At 34.6% G+C, this 19,590-nt stretch overlaps 1 protein-coding gene across 1 annotated transcript in view; it reads right to left on the minus strand.

Moving 5' to 3' along the window:
* The window catches only part of THSD7A (thrombospondin type 1 domain containing 7A), a 266,483-nt gene that overhangs the window by 64,828 nt on the left and 182,065 nt on the right, over positions 1 to 19,590 (minus strand). The window contains exon 9 of the mRNA XM_058019397.1: positions 3,865 to 4,056. Within this exon, the coding sequence (XP_057875380.1) occupies positions 3,865 to 4,056 (192 nt within the window). The remainder of the gene's footprint in view (positions 1 to 3,864; positions 4,057 to 19,590) is intronic.

Raw genomic sequence — 19,590 nt, forward strand, 5'->3', positions numbered from 1 at the left:
TCAGTTCTTTTGAGTCTCAGGTCCAATAGTAATGTGAAACAGTCTTAGTGCACACTACTCATTGTATAAGATTTATTGTAAGCAGGGAGTAAAAAGAAGAACAGAAATATTAAACAGAATATAAATCAAAAGTAGACACACCCTACATTTGAGAGACAGGCTGAGCTGTATACAATACCTTACTGGATTTATGCAGAACAACTGCATGATGTATCAGCTAACATCACTCTGTCCTTTGCTGTCATTTTTTATTTTGAGACAGTGACTTTTCTGAGTTTCTTACTGTACTGTGAAGATATATTTGACAGTGACAGAAATGAGCTAACACTATAGGCAGTCTCACAGGCAAATTTATAAATCACTTTGCCTTTCAAACCTTCAAGCTGAGGACAATGATCTCAGAAAAAATAACAAAAAATTTTTATTGTGACAGTCATTTTCACATGGAGTCATCTCACAAAGCACAGTAAGTCTTTATCTTGTGAAAAGACTCCTTTCTTTCCCCTGAATGCAAGTAAATAAGCCCATCCCAGATGTGCATGACCACACCGTGCCTGAGGCTCTGCAGTGTGTGGTTTGAGCACATGAAAAGGGTCTTGTATGGAATGAGGAAATGCTGATGAGAGGGTGTACAACTGAGGTCAGCTCCTGGCTCAAGCAGAAATCAGTGTAGTGCTGGAGGGGCAGTTGGTATCCCAGAGCTCATTAGAAAACTTTGTCACTGTTGTAATTTACATATGGCTTATATTTGTTGTATTTTACATACAGCTTATAGCTTTTCTGTGAACCTATTCTTTACACTGAGGAATTATTATAATACTACTGAATTATTCCTATTCCAAATCAAATTAAAAATTGATTAGACTGTGGTTGTTTTCTGGTGGCCAGTCGTGTTAACTTGATGGTTTCTTCAAACCACTTCAGCAGCAGAGATAGATTGGTACTAAGAGGAAAAAAATTTCTTAGGTGTGAAATAACATAGCTCTATTACAGACAGTTATATGCCTATGTTAACAAGAAAAATGGTAGAATATAGTATTTTTCATTTCAAAGAAGAGAGAAACTGAAGAATCACAAACAATACTTGATAAAAAGCCATCTGAGAGCCAGATAAAAACCTATTTCACATGTATCTATAGAGCCTCAAAAATTTCAGGGGGTGCTCATGTTTAAGTACCCAAATGAATGAGAATTAAATGTACCAGATACTTTGATGGATTGCAGTATTCATTGTGTATGCAATGACTGCAATGCTTTGATCTGTCTAGGCTTGTGCACTGAATGACTAGCAGGAGGATGTGTGTGATCAAGGACTCACACCTGGACTCCTTATGTCATTTTAGAATACAAATTTAGCCTTATTCATGGATTTGCAACAGTCTTGCATATTTTTTCTTTAATAATATCAAGTTCTGATATATAATAGGAATAGTATATATTTATTCGCAATATATTTTTTCTGTTGTGTTTTGAGTAAAAAACTCAAGGCAACAGGATACAGAAATTACTATGGAATAGCTCACCTACCCTGGTCTGTCGCTCATACCAACAGCTCAAGAAAAGGTTCAGAAATCCAAAAGAAAACTTGTGTGACTGTTCACCTGAACAGAACCGATAGCTGTTTTCAGAACTCAGCTTTAATGTGTAGACGGAATTATTGGTCTTACATGAGACTTGGAATTTTTAGTTTTACATGATGCTTGCAGAGCTTCCATCTACAGTTCTGGGCATTTTTCTAAGTTCTGAATGGAACTGAGAACTGCATGTTTTCCAAAAAATGCTCAACATGAAGCTTCCTTTTATATCAGTGGAATACAGATATTCAAACACATTATTATATTCTGTGCTCCTAGAACAAGAAATGAGCTCCCAGCACCCAGTACTTTATGTTTTGGGAACTCAGCTGATCTCAGTCATGGGATTCTGGAGGTGAAAAGTCAATCAGTTATTTGTCATGTAACAAATGACTAAGAGGCATAACAGGAGTATGAGGAGAAACATGAAAATAACTCTCATTCCACTGAAGCATAAAAAAAAGTTAAACTGATAAATGTTTTAATATAATACAAGAAAAGGTGAAAAGTACTTTCCAGTTAAAATTGTAAAAATACGCTAAACCTTGGAAGCTTCTTTAATTTATTTATATACTTTCATTCTCTGAGTGAGTACTTTTTAAGATTAAGCATAAGAAAGTGGTTTAATTTTTCCAGTAATTTAGGTTTTTGACTTCTATGGCATGCTTGTCAGGATTTAAATTTCTGTCACCAGCAAAATTACAAAAGTACACCAAAAATCTACTGTCTTGACCTGGACGGACAAGCAAGAAGCACATGAATATATATTTATTTGAATTATATGTCTCTGTTTCCCACAAAATGAGTCTGTTCGACACTCTATAAAAGAAAGGGAAACAACAAACCAAATTTTTATATAATTTTAAAAGTGTTTCTACTTTGTTACATTGGACCCATCTAAATAATTTATTATTTGAATCACCTACTAAAATAGAATACAGTTCTGATTGCCACTAACATTTCTAGCAAAAATTCCTTTCAGAGAAAAAGTTGGAAGTGCTCTGCTATTTTTTTTACAATCACCCAAATTCTGCCAAAAGCAGAGTACACTTTTAGCAATGTTAGCTGTGTCTGCAAACAGCAAAGTGTACAGCTGTTCCATTTCATTGCTTCCATATCTTGCAGCTTTCATTTCTCAGCTAAATTTGATCTTAAGATAAAGTGATAAAATGCTCAATAGTTTAAAAGAAGAACAAACACATGCATGTAATCCTTTTATATTGAGGCATTTAACTTTTCTCTCAGTAATACATGTGAGTAAACATCTTTCAAGAACTTTGTGGTGGCTGTGTCTCCTGGCTCCTGGTGTTGCATGAGGCATTGGCACACTTGACATGGCCATTTTTGAATCATGTTATATACAGAATATGTTTCCTCTATTACCCAGCCACCCCTCCAAGTACTTAAAACCAAAACAAAAAGAGCTGTAGGAACCATGGAAAATCATAAAAGAATAGCCATGAATCTGCATTTAAAACCTGTTTTGTCTTCTCCTTTATATTCCAGCTATGTCTTCTCTTTGCATACGCTGCAGACACTGCACAAGGATCACTTGAACAAATGGGAACCATTCAAGAATGAAGACTTGTAGGGCAAAACCCAAAGTTTTGCTATGAATAACAATGTTAGTGGGTTAACATAAGTTACCAGAGAAAAGAAACCCCAAAACCCTTTTGCTAACATTTGAATCATTAAAATTCTCATCTTTTCAGTATTCAGGATACTTCTATCTTTCCAAATTGGACAACATTTGAATCATTAAAATCCTCATCTTTTCAGCATTCAGGATACCTATATCTTTCCAAATTGGACATAAATTAGCATCGTTAACCTGTATCGGATGAAAAGTTTGTCTTGTTTAATTTTAATGAAAACAAGAAAATCGTATATCTGAAAAAGAAGCAGTAACATTAGGCACACTAAAAAAATATAGTAACTGAAATGAGCAAAATAAACCCTCTTTAAAACAGCTTTAGGTACCAGAAGCAAATAGTAAATATAGATATATGCCTACACATACACTTGTGTGTGCATACATCTGCATGTAACAATCAGTGAGAAAGGAGTTTTGTTCAAATGTAACCTAGTACGGTTATCCTAAATGTAGGATAACCATAAAACAGCTTTAGGTACCAGGAGTAAATGTAGGACAGCCATTTAAACAATTCTGTTTTATTTTAAAAAACTCAAAATATGATCTAACAGTTTGTTTCTGTCGATCAAGAGATCACTTTGACGTTACGGAGGCAGTGGAGGATTGGCAATCCCAGAGGCGAGGGCGAGCCCTTACCTTCCCCCGCGTAGGCCAGGATGGAGCGGGCGCGCAGCTGCTTCCCTTCCGTGGTTTTTCCGGAGCAGGTGTGCGAGCAGGAGGACCAGCCAGACCACGCGCTGAGCACGCAGTCCTTGGGGCACGGCGCTTCGCACACCACCGGGATCGGGTAGATGGCATCTCTGCACAGCTGCCTGTCAACCTCTTCTCCTGGGGGAAGAAAAATAAAAAAAAAGGCCGTAGCAGTCTATCATTTGCTAAATTAACTTAAAATGAGCAATCCAGTCCAGATGGGCGCACAAATAAATTAGATTCTGTTCTTGTGTATAAACAAGGTAAATAGATTTTTTTATTACTTGTCTCGTCTGCCTCAATTCTAGAAGAGCATACTTAAACCTAAGTTGATTTGATATTCTCATGAAGTGAATGCCAGCCTGGGTGGTATTTAGGCTTTTATTTTGCAATACATGACCCCACACAAAATCCAAATATAACAGAGTATATAACAACCCTATGGAAAACTGTACATAGAGATGCATGTATAGAAATGACCCAGTTTTCATCCAGATTTGTGGGAGAAGGGGAAAAGCATCCTAATTTACCCAGTTTATAATCCACGATTCATCCTTTGAATTGCAGCTATCCATCAAAACATGCAGTAAATTACAGTCAGAGTGTTGTTTGGTTAGAAAGATCTTCATTTGTTAGCAAATCAGCAACACATCACTCTTTGTGTCATGGAGGTATGACAAGATCTATGCATTTGTATTCTGTAGATGCACATTTCATTATAATCATAAGATCCAGGCTGGTGTGAATTGCTTAATGAAATATTAGCTAGTATTTAAGTAGCAGGGTTGCTTTTGTTTTCAATCAGGTAATCACAGGACCACTGTGTCTGAGGTCTGTCCAAACAGCTCCTTAATCACAACATGGATAGTTTTGTGAGGTGACATGATTTCTTGATCAAATAAGTTAATACTTATTAAGGAGGAAAGAATGAATGATCACATATTCTGGTATCAGTAAGCAATCATGATAGATCTTCATATTGGAGCAAATGATGGAAAAAACGAAGGAGAGAAAGATTCAGGTCCATGTTTTAGAATTCTAGCCTTGTTAGCACAATATAATGCCTGTTATGAAGAACTGAAAATGTTGAATCTAAGAAAACACTGGACTTCTGAGGCATTGACAACCACATACAATTAAGGAATGAAAGAGTCAGCTCATTTGTAAACATAAAACTTTTTTTTAAATTATTTTCTAAAAAGGATAATACTTCAAAGCATCTCAATGCCTTTGTGCTACATGATCTCTGCTGTACTAGGGTATAAAACCTTCTGTTATGATTCATCTATTGAAGCACTCTTGAATTTTACATAATCCTGAGCTGTCTACATTATGCACTTTCTAAGACCCATCACGTCAACCCCTTTGTTTTAATAGCCAGTGTCAACAAAATAATGTCTTATCAATAATTGCAAATGAATGTTAGTCTTCAATACAACAAAATATTTGTTAGATATATTGATCAAATACCCTGTAATTGAATCATAAAGGCATCAGTTACTGTTAGTAACTACCACAATGGATTCTGAAAGCTAATTCAGTAAGAACTGAGCACATTATAAATGAAGCTAGATATGTAAAAACTCTGCTTTATCGAGTCCCAAATTAGACTTTATTGCCCAAGAGACGTATAATAATTAATTTATTCAAATACTAATCAAAACAGAAACTACATAAACTACATTTTTGTCATTCAAAGTTTACAGTCTTTTAAATAAGAATCTCTTAAACTGAGTTCCTGAAACCAGGAGGTGTTTTAGTACTAAATCAGACCACGAGATCCAGAAGTGTTAACCAAATTCTTTGTGAAAGAGTTACAGATGAAGGCCATCCATTCAATATTAGATCCTTTTGAACAGTGCCAAATATTTTAGTCATACAGAATATTTAGGCACAACAGAAGTACAAACATCAATCTTCCCTGGTTCTGAAAACCCAGGAAAATTCTGCAGCTCATGTTTTTAAAATAGCCTAAAGTAGTCATAGTCATCTGAATTATAAAGACCTTTGAGATCAAGTCAGTCTCAACGGCTGTATTTTCCCATATTAAAATACAAATTTGAGCCCTGCCAAAGGCTTTGTGGTTCTCCCATGCCAAGTTCTGCTTCCCTCACTGGACTCAGTCTTTGCATCAACTGTTCCCTTTGTTATATTGCAGGTCATCACACCCTGACACCAGTGCAGGAGGGATTCCTTTCTGCTTCATCAGAAGGGCATTTGTTTGGGCTCAAGGACAAGAGATGGAGGAGAGGACTAAACTTCTTTTTCAGACAGGAAGAAAATCTAGCAAAGAGGTGAAACCTACTCTTAAATTGTTCCATTGCTAGATAAGACTCAATAAGGTAAACTGCTAGGACACATGCACACTTTGCAATAAATGCTACTATTACAATAGTGTGTCACAGTATAAACAAACAAAACTATACTGAACTTATTTATCACTTACTGTCTTTTAACTTTTTTTTTTCAATTTAAACTCAAGCTTAATTTGGTGCCACAACAAAAAATTTTTTGACCTAGTTTCAGTCTGTTTATATCTCAAATGAAACCAAGTCTTCACTCTCCCCCAATATCAAAGGCCCTATTTTTTGTTTGCTTTTACAGAGAAAACATTCTAGAGATATCTATCTTACATATTGACATTTCGTTTTTGTCATGTGTCCAATTCTTATCTGATGAATTCAATAGCATAGAAATGTAGTTGGAAGAAATATCTTATAATGGGTACTTCTTATCTTCAGGGAAATATTTTACTTATACTAAATTGTTTCTGACATTTCAGTAATGATTTTATGAACAACTTGACCTTTTTTGCCTTCCTCTTTAAAGGGTGTAGTGTAGTCAACCACCAGGAACCACTCAACCATAAGCTGGGAACAATGCCAGTGTAAAGACTACTTAGAAAAAGTCCCATTTGAAAATCTGAGTGTTGAAGCTGGTCCAGAGAAGGGCCATGAAGGTGAGCAGAGGACTGGAATATGTCTCCCATGAGGAATGAGAAAATTGAAGTTGCTCAGCCTGGAGAAGAGAATTCAATGAGACATTACAGCAGCCTTCTAGTGCCTGAAAAAGGCTGACAAGAAAGATGAAAAGGGGCTTTTTGAAAAAGCATGCCCTATGTAATGACAGGACAAGGGGGAAAGGCTTTAAACTAAAAGAGAGAAGATTAAAGAAAACATTCTTTACTACAAAGGAGGAGAGGCACTGGATAAGTTGTGTGTAGACATGGTGGATGCCTCATCCCAGGTTAAAGGGAGCTGTGAACAACCTCTTTTAGTGGAAGGTGTCCCTGCCCATGTCAGAGAGGTTGGAACTAGATGACCTTTAAGGTCCCTTCTAACCCAAACCACTCAATGATTCTATGATTTCATTTTAACATTACGGATATAAATTTATGTTGCATAAGTACTGAAGACAGAACTCAAAAAATTTACTGAAAGGCATCTGCCCTGGGTTACTTATACTCTGAACAACAGAATGACAAAAAAGTAAAAAGCAGAGACATGAAAACAAAATATGACATTTCTGTCAAGAGAAATCTTCACCACTTATCAGTTGACTTGTTCATTAAAATCTAGCAATGGAATCTAGCAATATTCCATATTTGCAGACAATGCCTATGTTGTTGAATTGTATTTCTCTCTTAGGCAAGAGACACACAATTTTGACTAAATTCTCCAAATAGCATTTAAGGAAATGACAGCATATAAAAATGGCAGGAGGCAAAAGAGGGTTTTTTTTCAGAAACTTAAAATATCAAAAGTTGTTTAAACCTTTCCTGGGATATTTTTTTTTTTTACAGATTTACATCAGTGAGGAGTGCTGATGGGATAGTCTTTTGAATACACATCTCTTTATCAAATAATTATGCTGGATCCATCTGAACAATCAGCAAAACAAGTTACTACATTAAGACCTCCTCTTGGCCAACTTCTTGGCTCAAAGACTTCCTGATATATATGCCCATGTGAGAGCCACTATTGAACTATAAAACCGTTTAGCTGTTTTAAAACAAACAAACAAAAACATCCAAAAAACACCAAGCCAACAAAAAAAAAAAAAATCCCAGACTACAGAATAGGCAAATTTTTATAGATCAGAGAGGTAGACTGTGAATAGCATTCAGGAGAAACTGATTAATAATATCAGTATTCATATCGCCATTCTTGTTTTATTACATTCACAAAGCAGGTACTGTATCTGTAAAATTTAGTCTGAATGCTAAAAGTTGAGCTAGACCACGTTGTGTGGTTAATGCAGTTGAATCATGTCAGCCCTTTGTGTTTTTGTCTACTCATCTGTAAAATGTATCTAGTATTTAAGTTTCTTGTAAAATGCTTTAAGTTCCAATGGGAAGCATTCCTAGAGCTGGAATCACTAGAGAGACATGTTAAAGAAACCCTCTTGCTTATTGTGCATCTTTTAACATGGTGCATGCTTCAGTGCACAGTAAAAAATTGCTGTCAAATTCTGACCTGTAGGAAATGGGATGGCAAGCACTTAAGAGAGAGAAAAATGTTTTTAAGCCTTAAAATGAACAGTAAAATCACTGCAAGAATCAATGAGGCATAGAGAACAACTTTAAAAAAAATCAGCATAAAATAAAGTTGCTGCTGGAGCCCTATGTAATAAGTCAATGAGCCTGGTCTCAGTTCTAAACAAGGAAAGCAGCTATAGTTTCTGAAAGGAACCTGTAGCCTGATATAAACTAAGTAAATTTTGACAATAAAATAAAAATAAGAATTAAATAAGAAATAATACAAAAATAAAATAAAATAAAAAAGAATTAAATCAAGAGAATTTTTTGAACTTCAATGGCTAACATTATTTTTAACATGCCTGTGTAATCAGTAAATGACAGGAATATCACACATTGATAAAACAAAGTTTACAGTAGTATTTCAAAGTTCATAAAAGAAGTAATGGCAGCAACTGAGCCCAAATGCTAAAATTGAACTGCAAACTTCATATTACTTATTGCTTGTTTCAATATATTCAAATTTAGTATTATATCTTCAACTTGAAATAAAAAAAGTCTATTTTATCGGTATCTTGTACATGATGTGTCATCCATTGGAAAACTGCTGGGCAGCTGAAATGTTTGGAAAAGCAATCCAGAGCTCAACTTTTAAGGTGATCGTGGGTGAAGGAGGCTTTGTCATTATTTAACTGCCTTCAGTAATGTCCCTAAGCATGGAGGCTGCAGGAGAAAAATGCAGTATTACTTCACACAATAGCAAAATCTGTGAGCTGTGTTGTTTGCCACTGACTGTTTCCTTCCTTTCCTGTGCAGAAAAATAATCAACAGGAAAGTATTGAACTGCCTCTAGTATGAGTTGTAAAGGCTGAAATGGCGGAGAATGTTCTTTGTCTTGAACTCCTATGCAGTCTCCCAAATGCATTCCTTTCACATGAGGGCCTATACCTGTCCTTAGACTGACCCTCTTGTCAACCTCAAAATGTGTCAGACTGGCTGAGGAGCCAAAAATCCTGTGTGGACTCTGTCCACCACCAAGAACAAAGTATGCCTATCCATATTCAAAACTTACTAAAATCAGATCTGTGCTCTGTGCTCAGTCCTTCTTTCAACTGGCACTAACTCCAACCATAGTCACAGTTAGTAAACCATATCCTTCTCCACTAAAAATCATCAGTCCATAATCCACTTGCCTCAATGTTACAGGAATGTTATGACTACACTGTAAGAGTAGAGAAGCAATGTTAATGAGTTTAACTGTAATGACTCTAAAGACAATTTTTAAAAAATTTGAGAAAATCATTAAGTAGGAAACTGTACAAACTTATCCAAATGTGAAATTCTACACTAGATTTTCTCTAGTAATAACCTGGTCAACACATCCATGCAAAATGGAAATTCTTCACATTACAGAAAAGCTATCTAAGTTATCAAATTCTTATACATTTTCACATGCCAGGACACCTTACATCTGCAAATGAGCAGACAGTAATCAATCATCAGGATAAACTGAAATTATTGTTTTAATTTCTAATACTTCTGCATTTCTGTCAAATCACTAATACCTTACCAAACTTCACCACAACAGGAAAAATCATGCCTGCCTAGTGTGAATGGTGACAGCAAATTGTGTTTTCCTTCCAAATCTAGAAGCTCCAGAAGTAGTGTGATGTTTTCTTTTTAAAATGTTTGGAAAAGGACCCAGAACTGGCTTTTTTTTTTCTTTTCTTTTTTTTTTTTTTTTTTTCTGGTAATTCTATTTTGTTGTTTGTTTTTCCCTATACAGGAGGAGTTCTCTGAGGAACACTGTCTTAGAGCACGTGTCTCTAATTAAAATGTATACACAACTTCAAAACCATGACCCAGATTTTTCATCAGGGAGAATTTAGAAGTGAATTTCTGAAAACCTAATCAAATAGAAAGGAGAAATGATAATATTTACATGAAAGTGATCATTTACCATTTTGTTTAATTGAACAATCTTAAGAGTATTTGGAAGAAAAAAAAACAGCACTGCAGCAGTATCTGACTGACAGAACAAGTTTTGCCCTTCAGTCAGCTCAATACTAGCAAATAGCACATATTTTGATAGACAATAGGAAACTTTAAATGTTTTACTAATCCCATTATCCTTCATATCACGTTGATGGTATTTATTCATACCTGCTCCAAAAAAACCTTTTAATGTTAGTAAAATGGCAATGTCTTTCAAAACAGCAGCAATTATTTTCCATTACAGTTCTTGAATCAAGTGTCAAAAAATATCGATAAACTTTCAACACTTGGAACAATTTTTAACCTCTCTAATTATCAAACTGTAACATAAACGACAGATTATGATCTCAATATATCCTACTTTGTTGCTATTAAGTTTTTCAACAAACTAAATGCGAAAAGATTGTGTACCTTTCCCTTGTGCTATTATTATCAAGTGAAGCTTTTACATTCCTTTCTAATGCTTAGGTGCCTAGCTGGTAGCTCCAAGTGTTAAATCAGTTGTTAATTCCCTAATCACATGCCTTTCTCTCAATCGCTTTTGCTAAGTAGCATTTGCATTTAATTAAGTACATCTTAATTAGCTGATGGTTAATATTCTTGAAGTAATTTTCTTCTAAGAAGCCTAAGCAGAAACGGCACTGATTTCAATGAAGACAAATACACTGGTTACTCACATCTGTTCATTATGCAAAAATGACAGAAAGTTGGTCTAATTGTTTAATGATATGTAAACATTGCAGGATTGTAAACTGTTTGATTTGATGGTTTGTGTGTACAAATTTTCTGTGGTTTTGCTTTCAGTGTAGTATCATGCACTCTATTCCTCACTGAAAGAAAAATGGCAAATGTGATACTTCTGCCACTTACTCAAAAAACCCATTGTGAATCTAAACATGTATGCTTCTGGTTTTTTCTTTTTTTTTTTTTAAACAAGAAAATTGAGAGTACAAGCACAGATATCATCATCTTATTTACATTTTTACACTTTCTGCACAGATAAACCAGAGACTTATAGAAAAGGCCACTGACTGCTGTTCTTTGCCTATGCAAATACTGGAAGATATATATACCTTTTAAAATTAAACACTAAATTTTAAAATATGATTTTGACTTTTTTAAAGCAAACATTTGCAATGACAAATTACTATCAATGATAAGAAGTAATAATATACAAAATGAAAATAGCTGGATCTTAGAAACCCACCATATCCAGTGTTTTGACAATCAAAGATAACAGCATGGTAACACACTCAAGGAAAAAATAATGATCTTTTAATTATTTTCTATTCCTTAATGAGATGAAACACCACATTTTACAAGCAATAACTTCTTGTTAATGGCTATATGCAAATTTCTTCTTTATTCACCTTATGGGAAAAATAATTCTGATGAGTGGGATGACACTGGCTTCAGGAACTCCCACATTCATGCAGAAATATAATTTCAAAAATAGTACCTGAACACTTCAGCTCCTTCTCTGGAACCAAACAGTAAATGAGCTCAGTCACAGCTTACAGGGTAGCATTGTGTTTGCTAACCTTTCCTACAACACAGCATATCACCAACTGTGTAGGCAAAAGGCAGAAGCAGGTAACACTCTGCAAGTGGTTTATAGGAGAGCTGAACAGAGTGAAAGCCATTCTGCTCCAGAGGTAAGACAGTGCTGGTTACAAGGTTTCTTCTCTGTCCTTAAATTCATCCAAATTTTCAATCACGCAAATATCAAGAAAAGTGAATAGTTGATAAAAAAATTCAGGTCAGTATTCGTTAATACATCAGGTAAATAATACAATAATCCACCATGAACCATATACAGAGCAGTTACAAGAATAACCAGAAACAAAATAACACCCTATACCTTGAAATAATGGTAATAATAAAGGGAAAACTCTGACACAAAAATTAAGAACATATATTTAAGATGGATATTTCCTGCTATAATTGCTTCAGATGGAAAATATCTTTGCATATTCTTTGGCAGTAACTTAAAAATAATGGTTAAATATAATGAACTAACACCTTCAGATAAAATATTAATGTTTCCAGTAATCCCATTTTCATGTCTGGTAATGACAGAACATATGTACCTTCATTTATATTAAAGTCATCCATCAGGATTACAGTCATGTAGACAGAGTCTAAATTTGCCAGATAAAACCAGGGAAAGAAATAGTATTTCTTTACCCAAATAATATATTTTTATTTAAAATGCAGGGACATTTGGCCAGATCAAACAGCAGTATGAAAAAATAATATCCCATAACTATGCTAAAATAGAAATATACAGAAAATTGAAGAAGAAAACCCCAAGAAACCAAAATCAAAACCAATGGAACTTTTTTTCCATGAAAGGAAAAACTTATTTGGGCTTGACTTCTTTACTCAATGAGAGTGAGAAAACTGAAAAGTAACTGTTCTCTTTTTGCCATCTTAAGATTTCTGGTAGCCACTTTGAAATGTCACTTCATATTCCTTTATGCCCTTTCTAAATTTTAACCATATTTTGCTAGATTTATTCAGGTTGAAAACATGAGTTTGCTCAGAAAGTATTGAAAAATATTTTTCCAATTCTCTCTATATTTCTAAGTGATGGAGGTGACAGAAGCCACAGTATCAGCTCTCCCAAGCATACAACAATCACTTGGCTACCAAGGTCTCAGCTAAAAAAAAAAAAAAAAAAATTAAAAAAAAAATAGATACACAGATGAGGCAAGTTCCTTCACTACACACACAAAGGCACACTGAGGGTGTCTTGTAGCACTAAATATGGTTTAAAAAGTAACACAGACCTTTTTATCTCTGACACAACCTGAGTAAGGTACTCAGCACATATTTTGTATTATATGAATCAAAGACTAATGGAAAACTCTTCCTACAGATGATACTTCTTTGATTCTTCACTACTTCTGATAGCACTGAATATTCAACAGCATGAAATAGGCTGTAAATGAACTACTAAAGTCAGTATCTGTGAAAAAGCCTGACCTAAACAGGGATACTGAAGAATTAATCCAAATTAATTAAACTGAGACTTTGAAGGAGATTAGTTAAACTGTATTAACATTTTATATGGCTATCTTAGTCAGAAAGAGAAAATTCTTGACAAATAAAATTAGGAACACTTTAACTTCAAATAAGAAGATTTACAGACACATTTAATATAGTTTAAGTAATTATTTTTGCAGTTAATGTGGATCAACTTTGGAAAGTGCCTTCATGCATATAAGCAAAGTAAACAAAAACTGAAACATGATATGCCTTTAGCTGAAAATCTCCTGGTCTTTTAACTTGATGCTATAGTAGACTTGTACCACAGGGACAGAAGTTCAATAATTCTAATAAAGACTCCAGCAGAGTACCCAAACACTGCCTAACAACAGGAGTAAAATTTTCCTACTGCTTGACAGGTAGTTGAAACATTTTCATGGTTCATTTGCTAATGTAGTCTTACTGAGAATGATAAAGAACAGAGAATACAAGTGTATTGATCATAACCAAGCAGAGTTGCCTTCTAGTGTCAAATAAGCCAATCAAATGTCATCTTGATATGAAAGAAAAAATAAGTTTGATGACAGGCTACGGTCCCATTGAGAATAAAATCAATATTAGTCATGGGACCAACTGGGATCAATATGTCAAACCAATAGGCCATTTTAGCAGGAAGGGGAAAGGAGGGGAAAAGTGCTGACAGAGCTAAAAGGAAAAAAGAGGACAGTGAGAACCTTGAGGATGAGATCACTTGAAAATTCACATTGCATTTCTAAAAACACTTGTCAAAAGCACCAAGCCACCTTGAAAAGATACAGCTAGTTCCAAGACTAGCTAGGTAGTTCCAAGATCAGTTTTTTCTCATTAACTTTTCTCAATCAAGCCACGATTCATATAGTGAAAAATATATGTTCAAGTATGACTTCCAGAAAAAAGATTAACAAAACTTCCTCCATTTGCATTTAAAATGTTAAAGAAGGTCTACTGTGTTTAAAAGTCAAGAAAAGTCTTTTCATGGGCTTTAGAAATAGTGATGGTGTTATCTGAATACTGGTAACAGTAGGATTTAAAATACATGGATTTGAAAATGCAACATGCATTTATTGAAATGTGTCCTTTTGATTATTTAAAAACCCCATGTTTTATTAAGCACTGAAAATTACTGTACTACTTTTTCACTGCTGAGTATTCTCAGCAAATTTTTAATTTCATCGTATATGGACACATAGACTGCTATAGCCTTTTAAAAGGTATTTCACAGGTAAAAGCCTTTTCACAGGTATTTTATTGTAAGTGCTATTTTACACATTTCCCCCTCCCATTCAGTAATGTCAAAATAACCTGGAGAACAAGTTTGGGAAGGGCACTGGAATGTCAATGACTTCAAACCAGTTTGATTAGAAAAGATATTTCTGATGTGCTGATCTGAACTAGACTAACTTTTAGGGATATGAGTTAGGAATAGAAGCATAAAAAGGAAATAATAGGCAAGAAAAGCAGTAGCACGAAAACAATGTGACAGTTCCATAATGTCAGTAAAATGACAGTGCTCACCACAATCATTCCAATGATTCCCTACACTGAGTTACCAGTCTGCATATTTTCAGCAGCTACCTTAAATGGCCTGGTTTTTCAAGACACAATACTTTCACTGACTTCAAGCTTCCCATTTTCAGCACAAACATTATCTTTGGTTAATAAAGTTATACATTTAAGCTAAAAAACTACAAAAAGTTGCATCGTAAATGGGTTTATAAATACTTCAGCAGTGCAGTATTTTCCTAGAATTTGGCCACCAACAGAGTAATGATATTCTTTTCTATAATGCAAAATCTTACCTCACAGATGAAGTGAATGATTAATGGCCTGCACCTGACAGAATATTAAGTGAATTTTTCAGTTGGTCAATTATCTAATATTTCACTACCATACTGTGAATTTGCAGCAAGTTTACAACTGTGCCTTCATATACATTGTCACACCTCCTGCCACACAAAGACACATGTAGCTCAAAAGGGGGTTTAAGAGAATAAGAAAAATTATTTTATATGGCAAAAGATGATTGCAAACATTTTCCTTGCATTATTCATCCAGCTGCAGCTAGTAAAGAGTTGTCACCCTCTATATAATCTGACAGCTCAATTCAATCACAGTTAAAACATAGGACCCAAGAGGTGTAAGAGAGATCACTGCCACTGTCATGTTTACACATTTCTGAGAAATGGTTTTTAAATTAATTTCATGGATGCTTTTGTCTGTGTCCTACTACTGGCAGATAAAATGCAGTCTTTGGAGAACACCTTTTTATCCATCTTGCAATGAATATCTCATCATTATGAGTGGAAGGCACAGCATGTCTTTAGGGAGCTCAGACTGTGAATTAATCTTCTCTTTTGGAAACATTTTCCTAGTCTTTCTCCCAAGAAGACTAAAACTAACCCATCCTTTTGACTTTTTTCTTTTATCTAGCTTCTACGTGTATGGATTCAGAGAAGGAGCTGTCATGAAAACAACCAGAGGTAAATGCCACTACATCCTATAAACCTACTCTGTGGAAGGAAATATAATAGCATTGTCACAAATAAACAAAAAAAAACCACCTCCAGGAGTACATCTGCAAGTTTAGGGACATTAAAACTTCTTCACTCTATTAATAAGTTATGCAAGATAATGTCCTAAGTCACAGAAGCCTGAGAAATTTCATTGTAGATTGACACCTACTCACAGAAATAAATTGTACCCTGAAAATAAGGTTCTCCTTCCCTGGTGGTTTTCTAGAAGCTTCCCACAATGTATAAGATGCTTCTAGCTTATGTAATTCTTCTTCTTCCCCTCTTTAAATAAAAAACCTCAATTCTGAGGCATCCAGAACAAGAAATTTCATGTATTTTCTTTCTATTATCTTTTCTCTGGAAAACATGAATACAGCAATTTACTATTCATAAAATAGTATCAGTACCAATAAAGGATGTCTAAATAAAATTAGAAACAAACATCTGATAATTCCTAGGACAAGATTTACATACTTAATCCACAAGTTAATCCCCCAAAACTACATCAAGAAACCAAAGAGTAAATGCCAAAATGAAAGGTACCTTTGTATAATGCAGTTTTTTTAACTGTATAATCACATGCTTATTATTTTTCCACTGGGTCTCTTCCTCCTTCAGTTCACAGATTGGAAACTCCTTAATGGGGAGCTATTTGGTATTTTTAGTTTTATTCTCTTTGTTCAAGTCATGATCCAATGTTTTATTTACCACACACTAATTAAAAGTGTTATTAAAAGAGAATTGGCATTTTTGCTAAGATCTTTCTGTCATGACTATCAGACGCCCACCAGCACAGCATTATTTTCAGAACACTGCAGATGTGGCAGGTCAGCATTATTTATATTTTGCTGATGCTGAACAAAAGCAGAGCAAAATTAAACCCTGAAGAATAGGACAACTAAGGTTAGTTGTTTCACAGATATTGCATTCATTACTACAAAATACCCACTTAATCACCAAAGGAGATATAACTGTCACACAAATAAGTGGCAGATTCTGTGGAGAAAATGCCAGGTTGGCACAGTTAAATTCTTCTTTCTGATGTATTCACATAAGGACTGGACAAACTTAATTTCCTAATGTTTGAAGGCTTTCTTTTGAAAATTAAAATATGAAATTTTGATGTAATATTTCTTTTCAGTTTTCTAGTTTAAAATAGAAGTCAAATGATAAATAGTATTTCTGCCATGGGTGTTGCACTGATGCTTGAAACTGCTGCTGTGTCTGTTCTCATGAGAAAAAAGTAGAAACAGACTAAAACTTATTGCATTCCAGCCCAAGAAGTCATGAATTTTCTTTTCTTCCCCATTCTCTGACTTCTTATCCAGCCTTATTTTCTCCAGACACTATTCTTAGTCTGTCACCTCACTGTCCTTTTCACCCATACCCCCAAATTCTTTCCAGCTGCTTGTCAAATCCTCCCATGGGCTGACCCTTAGCAGATTAAATACCTCACCAAATCCATTCCTAATGCTTGTCATGTAGAGACATTTTATAACTTTGAGTTCTTTACTTGGTCTCAGGAAATTGCCCTGGAGGAAACCAGGGTCAAATCCTATCTTTCCCCAGCTTTCAACCCAATTTTTTGGCCAGAACATTGCAGTTCTTCCTCTTGTCTTGCCTTCTTTCACCAAGTCCGAGGTATAAATCTGTATTTCCTTCTGCTGGGGTTGTGGCTACATAGTCACAAACTATCTGCACTCCAATATCTGAAAGAGATCACTGGGAACACTGAAGAGACTGGTATCTATTGTTGACCTTAATTTTCAGTAATCCTTGTGTCTCCACATGTTTTACTTCGAAGTTTCTGAAGTATCCAGTGAAGCTGCTGCTTGTGCTGTGCACAAGAGTTGCAAGAATTGCGAAATGACAAGTATCATCTTAAGGCTCTAAGTGACCACTGGAGCAGTTGTCTGGCAAAATCAAGTATCTTTTCGCAGATAAGGGTGATTTTTTCCTCAATCAGTACGCAACACAAATTATGATCTATGAGAAAGGTCAGACAATGAGCTGCTCTAGGCTGGAAGTACTAAGAGTAAAATTCCCATTTATTCTCTCTCAACATGAGTAGCTCATGATGAGGCCTTTATCCTCACCATTTATCAACACAGTGGTTTCACAGCTTTGAAATTTGGCAACATTTATCTAGAAAATGGACCATAATATGCAAGTTGTTGTAAAATATAAATAAGCCTGTGCAACATTTTCTCAGATGGAAAACTGACTCCTGTCAAACCTAGTGAGAGAATATACTGTCTTAGAACATTTTATCATAAAGATAAAAACTAGTAGTACTGTGTCATATAATCTTCTGAGAAAGTGGTACTTAATGTATAGCTATATAGTATTATTTTTATATATAACAGAATTAGATGCAAAATTGCCTCTTCTAAATAAGTTTTGTAAAAATATTTCAAATATTTTCTGGGTATTTTCTAGGCCACACAAACCCAAAACCAAAGGAGTTCAATACAGTTCTAGAAATCCTGTTCCATAATCCATCCATAACTCCTTAACCTCCTTTTTCTTTCTTGCCTCATAATAGCCTAATTTGAAGCAATAAATGGAAAAACTGTACCTCATTAAACTGACCTTCCTAAAGAAATTCTAATTGTTATGAAGTATATCCACTATTATCCCTCTCTGTATTCTAACCATGATGAACCTTGGAGTCTAATCAGAATTGGGTTCCTGCATTGCTGAATATTACACAAATCAAAATGCATGCATCAAAATCCCTCCCCTCTAATTTAGTAACATGCAGTTCTTGCAGTATCCTACTGGTGTGCCATCAAAAACAAAATAAAGATACTAATAATATAGATAATATAAAACACTGCACTCTCTTGGATACATTTAAAAAATATTTGCACTTCCCACTCCAGCAGCTTCTACTCTTAGAAGTCCAAAATTCTTACAATAATGCAGCATTACATTTTAGAAGTAAACTGGTCAAAATACATCAAAATTGTCTGACCAGACAACCACATTATGATCTATTACACTAGAGAAAGATTTTGGTAATTAGGTTGGCCCACCTGTTTTTACCTTAATTATATTATTTGTAGACATTAATGTTTCATTACACATTGTCCATACCATGTGCACCTCCATCTTCAAACATCTATGACAAATTGGAAACAAGGGCCTGATGCACTAAGTGCCAATGTTTATTTGACTATGCAGATGGAACAATGGTTTTGTTTTATTTATCCCTTAAACTGAAATCATCACATCAAACTACAGGCAAACTATTAAAGACAGGGATATAAAAAGTTATGTATTTTATTCTTTCCATATAATTAAATTACTACCTGTTACACAAATACTAAAAACATCCATTTTTTTATGAAACTCAGTAGTGACATGTCACTTTCCTAATATCAAGATGAGAGATAAAAAGGAATTGGTGTCATCAATTAAATGTGACTTTTTATTGACAGAAGAGTTATCAATTATCAAACTATTCTGAGACTTCAGAGATAGTTTAAGCAGTATACTGTACTCTTGTTTTTCCTTATTTTCCTTTATATTAAATCAAACATTTTTTTTAAAATAAATGCCTTAAAAATCCAATGGTGTGAAATATAATGGCCTGAGAGTGTCAGTTTTAAAGTCCTTTAAATTCAATTTATTTTATTGAAATTTTTGTTTCAC

Source organism: Melospiza georgiana, chromosome 1 (genome assembly GCF_028018845.1).
Source record: "Melospiza georgiana isolate bMelGeo1 chromosome 1, bMelGeo1.pri, whole genome shotgun sequence".
In the NCBI taxonomy this organism is placed as follows: Eukaryota; Metazoa; Chordata; class Aves; order Passeriformes; family Passerellidae; genus Melospiza; species Melospiza georgiana.